At 40.9% G+C, this 5,691-nt stretch overlaps 1 protein-coding gene across 1 annotated transcript in view; it reads right to left on the bottom strand.

The window, feature by feature from the left end:
• Positions 1 to 820: 820 nt before the first annotated feature.
• Positions 821 to 5,691, bottom strand: part of SARC_05099 (hypothetical protein) — a gene marked incomplete at its 3' end in the record, with an annotated part of 5,937 nt that continues 1,066 nt past the window's right edge. Inside the window, exons 2-9 of the mRNA XM_014301052.1 lie at positions 5,384 to 5,488; positions 4,749 to 5,000; positions 3,609 to 3,746; positions 3,185 to 3,258; positions 2,808 to 2,961; positions 2,309 to 2,422; positions 1,680 to 1,820; positions 821 to 937 (exon numbers count right to left, since the gene is read on the bottom strand). Coding sequence (XP_014156527.1) covers positions 821 to 937; positions 1,680 to 1,820; positions 2,309 to 2,422; positions 2,808 to 2,961; positions 3,185 to 3,258; positions 3,609 to 3,746; positions 4,749 to 5,000; positions 5,384 to 5,488 — 1,095 coding nt within the window. The remainder of the gene's footprint in view (positions 938 to 1,679; positions 1,821 to 2,308; positions 2,423 to 2,807; positions 2,962 to 3,184; positions 3,259 to 3,608; positions 3,747 to 4,748; positions 5,001 to 5,383; positions 5,489 to 5,691) is intronic.

The raw sequence follows: 5,691 nt of genomic DNA, 5'->3' as shown, positions 1-5,691 counted from the left end.
TATATATATAATATATATACTAGTATATATATATATAATATATATATATATATATATATATATATATATATATATATATATATATATATATATATATATATGTGTGTGTGAGTGTATGTATATGCTCATTGACTCATAGAGTATTCAATTTATATTTGCAAAGGAATGCATATCAACTTGAAGTTCAAGTATAAAATCAGCAGAACACATGTGAGCAGGATATTGATAGTATCAACAACATAATGTGGAGGTACCCAGTGGCAAAATAGTTCAAGACGCTTATGCTGTGTATAAACATTGAGTACGACATACGGCATTATATCCACGTACTGTGACAAATTTCTATCTAAGCGGTACAAGGCAATTTTTTTCCCGTACATTGAAGAATAGAGGCACATACAACCACGCATATTTTTATATATATACGTAGCATATCAAGTAACATCTATACTCGAAGAAGAAGTAAAGAATACCGTCAACCTGGAACGAAATCGGCGCAATAGCAACACGAGGCATGGGTTTGAGTGCAAATGTAAAGCACCTGTTCGATCGAACAATCTACAAATGACTAGATAGTCAAATTATTCGATGTATTTTTTGAGATAAGTACTCCTAAGCCCTACCTATGGATGTCATGCATAATAACATTACAGTGTTCCCAAGCAACACAAGCAACAGTGCTATTGCACCAAGGGCGTAGTCCAACCATATTTCATTGAACACTATGCCCCACCCATCATACATACAAGATGAGTTCGTACTTGGCTAATTGAATGGTGGAAACAATAGTATGCACAAGTGACCTATTTGTTGTATCTGTTCACCTATTCACATCCTCCTCCGCCCAAGGCGCTAGTGGTAGAAAGAAGTTGCCATACTGGTGGTGTAGTCGATGGATCATATCCTTAGTACACATACCAAGCTCATGAGGCCCCACCTGCACATATTCGTGTAGAGGGAACAGTCAATTGGTGCAGAATAAAAGCCGTTAAGATACAACCCGAGACTCGTGGTACACAGCGTTTGGTATTAGAGGAAACTTAATTTTTACACACTACATACTGTTATGTTAGTTTGAAGCTAAAGGCGTGTACACAGTGTTCGAGACCAATAAGAGAGAAAACTTAAGCAAAAGGTGAAACGGTCTTAATCTTCATTCAATTGACAAATTTTGAAGGCAATCAAGTAAGCGAGATAATCCAATACAATATAGGCGATACCTGGCAAGCACAGTAGTCAGAATACAGTGAATGCCATCTGATTTTCACGTCCATCCATGCTAGGCGTTTGTTCTCTGGATTCCCTCCTGCGTAGTATCGCAATCTGTGTACCGGCAATGTTAGAGCGTGGACTTAGGTAACCATACAATGTGAGAATATGAAATCGACAGTGCAATATATGTTTATAAATGGCTTGTCAATAGAAAATGTCTCAAAAGATACAGAAGCCCTCCCCTGTCGCTGATAGATTGCTATCAGTATACGTTAAGTGGAACACTACCATGCACAGTTTAGCTCTTAGCGGTGAAAGATATGAGCTAGTGTTGATTGACGCGTTGATCGGATTGAAAGGGCGTGAGACGTTCATACACACAGCACACCTGCTTGGTAGTACGATAAAGTTTAGCCCTGCTTGAGGTATACACACCACAGGACAAATCCCTTTTTTTCCCACCATACTTGATGAGTGCGAATTTCTTCAAGGTATCCTGCTTGATGCTGATGCTCACTGGCAAGCCTACTTTGTCCCTTGAGACTAACATGTAGGTAATCAGCTTCTTTATCCTTGTGCTTGCTGAGCAACTGTTGAAGTGTAGATATCTGTAGTAGGGATCGCTGTCGAGTTTCTGTTGCAGTTTCTGTTGTTAAATGATAGATGAAATGAATAGCACAATAGATTTGAGTACTTAGGCGTCAATTACCCCTCCATGGTTTCTTGAACAAGTGATACGCAATCTTAGCTCTACATATGTACATGCGCATCAGAATCGTAAACATCCATACACTGCATGCAATCATGAGCGGATTCTCTCGCGAACCGTACGCTTGTACATTTGTTGCCACTACTATGGTCGCGAACAGGCACAAATATCCACCGAATGCAGTACCAACAAAAGGCATAATATATATATTTTAAATTGTACAAAAGCCTCCGCCACCCACAATGTAAGCTCGGGCTCTAGTAAAGTACACCCAGACTCTCTTAATTTGCACAATTGGAGACATCAGCTAACAGTTGGGATGGTTTGTTCGATATATGACATAAAAGATAAATAGAGAAAGCCAAAACATAATGATCATTTATGTACCTGCAACATGCGCTTAGGGCACATGCATTGGCACAGTGTCTTCAGCTTTGTTTTGCGATGCTTGCCCTTGGAGATCTCACACGCCAGCGCGTCATAGCCCTTTTCGGCGTTGTCCTGTATTCAATGGCGGGGGAAAAACCTTTATACGGCGCAGGTCATGGAATAGTACAGTCTACTCCTCCGCGAAATTGGCAGTTGTACAGAGACGTGCTGCATATCTATGGAACATGTCTACTTGCGCAATTTGTCTATTGACAAGCGCGTACTTTAAGCTCACGCCCGTGATCTAGGGTATCGAAAGGTGTCTGCTATATGACAACGTGGTCTGTTACGTAGCTAGTACGCATTACCACTACAATCGTGCAGCTCATCGCCACCAATACGCCGGGGCACCTGGATCATTCAACATGAAACCTAGAGATGGCTTCTGGGAACCACTCTTGCAGGCATGCAAGTGCCCTCCTGAGAGTCGATATATACTACGAAACGACATTCAAACCAGCAGTTGAGCGTCAGCAATACATCCACAATCTATCTGGACTACCTTGGTGTACTGATCGAGTTCATCTCTGGTCCACTGCATAGACGGGCGGCACTCGCATTTGCACTGTTCTTCAATAGCTCGCCGTGACGATCGCGGCAGATCGTGTATCCTGTCAGTAGTAGTGGTGGAGGTGGCATCAGTTTGTTGCACCAGACATTATGGAAACGAAAAAATTTAAAAAAAGTTTTTCTATACATACGAAGAGAGGCGAAGAGCACGAGCTTAAGAATGCAAGTTATTTGCGATGGTTGTATATTATTGAGGTGTATATCTGTGTACGAACTTTATAAATCGAAGTATGTCTTCCTCGCATTGCCACACTATATACACACCTGACAGCCGCCAAGGAGTAGCACCCCAGTTTCTCCAACAGCCTGCGGTTATCCCACATGGAGATTTGTAGGTCCTGCGAAAACATGTGCCATCATGACATTAAGCTAGATGACAAATATATTGATTGTCGAATTGTCTACTATAGTATCTTGTTGGGGGCATGGCAGTCGTCACTCGTGACATACCAACTCGCGACACATCAAAGTATAAGACGATCACTAGCTGTTACTTAGAAGTTTATAACATTCTATGTTATCCAACAAAATAGATTGCCATTGAAGTACCCCGTGATAGGCGCTGATACCAGAGTATTGAGCATGTCTTCGCGCACTACCTTGCTATTTTCAGAGACTACGATATGTCACAGAACATTATACAATCTCGAACCATTTTATCATCACACACCATAATATACAAACATACCATGTCCTTATCCCCTGGTATCAGGCCACCGTGTCGAACGACGCCAATGGCTGAGCCATCCTCAATGCTGTATAATATTCCTATACTCCGTAGCCACGCCAGCATATGTAGGTGGGCCTTGTGCCTAACATTGCCTTTCTGTAGTTGCCACAGACAAGTTTGCAGGATTGGCAGGAGAAGTCGGGAGATTAAATATAGAGTATTGATCAGAGATCATTCATTGATTTCGAATGAGCTCTGCAATCATGTCAGCATTCTTTCTGCGCCATTCTGACTAATGGTACGTGGGACTGTAGGGTCAAGCTTACAAAACCAATGTTTGCAGGTAAGGCGTCGGCTTTTCTAATGTTCAGTTTTCAAGGTGGCCGACGTACTATGAGGTTGTCAGATACAAAAATATGGTTTACTTGCACATTGGCTATGGGCTGGAGCGCATTGGCCATATTTAGTCGACAATTGTTAGGCTACTCATTCAAAAGACCTGAGAAAATTACATCACATCAAAAAATCGATATTCCTCCAAGGCCTGTTGTGACACATAAATCTATTCAGAACCGAACACGAAATAGTATGTCCATGGTTACTCACTGGCACTTTCATCTCCGTCGCGCCAACTCAATCCAATCCAGTCGATTTTGATCCCATCCCATCCAATTCGACTTCATTCAATCAATACAATGCAATCCTATCCAATTCCATCCAATTAACCCCAATTTCATCCGATTACGTCTCATCATATGCAATCCAGCCTCATACAATTGAATACAACTTAATTTAATACAATTCAACGCAATTTAATCCGACCCCATCCTATCACATCCAATACAACCTAATACAATCAAATACTATTCAATTCAATCCCAATTCCATCTAATTCAATACAATTCAACTCAATTCAATCCGATCCCATCCCATCACATCCAATACAACCTCATTCAATCAAATATTGTTCAATTTAATCCAATTTCATCAAATTCGATCCGAGCCCATTGAAACCCATTCATTTCAATTCGACACAATGCAGGTCTATTCAATTCAATTCAATTCCACTCGATTTGATTTTATAGAGCCATCCTCATGTGGCTGCACAATTGTACCACTGATGATGGCGCTGCACAACGACAGAACAAAAGCACATACCTGAGGTAGAAGGTACGCTCCAGTAGAAAAGCTGCACACTCCGAGGTTTTGTTGCAAAGCGGGCACGTACGTCGTATAGTTCGCAGGAAAGGGGACCATGTAGGGGCCTTGCATTAGTTGGTGTTTCAACCATTTTCTCGTGGATGTGTTTAATGTAGAACCAACACCTGTCTGATTGATAGTCTTGACCTGCATGCTTGGTAGTCGCATATTGTCGTCCTTCCTGTCCATCTCATCTAGCTGTTCGATTAGCTGAAGAGAAGACAACGAAATTCATTATTCATCACGGGACGGCTGGAGTGCTTACGCATACTCGTTGATCTTGATGGGTCTACTATGCCTTACTCTGACAGGTGCAACACATCGTACAGGCGGACCCGTACACGGTCAGGGGCTCTAGTAAAGTTGTTCTATATACTATACATGTCTAATATGATCAGAGGATTATTTTGGGCCTGCGATATACTACATTAACAATCATACCTCATTTCTAAATACTATGATAATTGAAAGTCCCAGATCCAACAAATTAATACGAAACGTACTTCACACTTTATGCTAACCTTCTCTATTGATAAATTGATCATGTGATGGCAATGACCGTGCTTTAACTATTATAGATTTTATGTACATACCTCTTCTTTGCTCGATACGTTAAGATCCCCTTCCGCATGCGTCAGGTCGCAGATCAGGCGATCTGAGACATAATCATCGTACCAAAACGTGGGCAATGTTTGACCCTAGATGTTGAACATCAGAGATGGACGATTGAGTACGTAGTAGTTGAATTAAACCATTGCATCCGTACAAACAAGCATATGTTACATGATAATCAGGACAAAAAAATGAAACCCATGATATTGTAAAAAAAGGACATGATGATGGTCAAACACACACACACACACACATATATATATATATAATTATATTATATATATCTATC

The sequence above is a fragment of the Sphaeroforma arctica genome (genome assembly GCF_001186125.1).
Source record: "Sphaeroforma arctica JP610 unplaced genomic scaffold supercont1.313, whole genome shotgun sequence".
Classification (NCBI taxonomy): domain Eukaryota; class Ichthyosporea; order Ichthyophonida; genus Sphaeroforma; species Sphaeroforma arctica.
The sequence above is the reverse complement of the archived record's forward strand: the minus strand, read 5'-3'. Positions and strand labels throughout refer to the sequence as shown.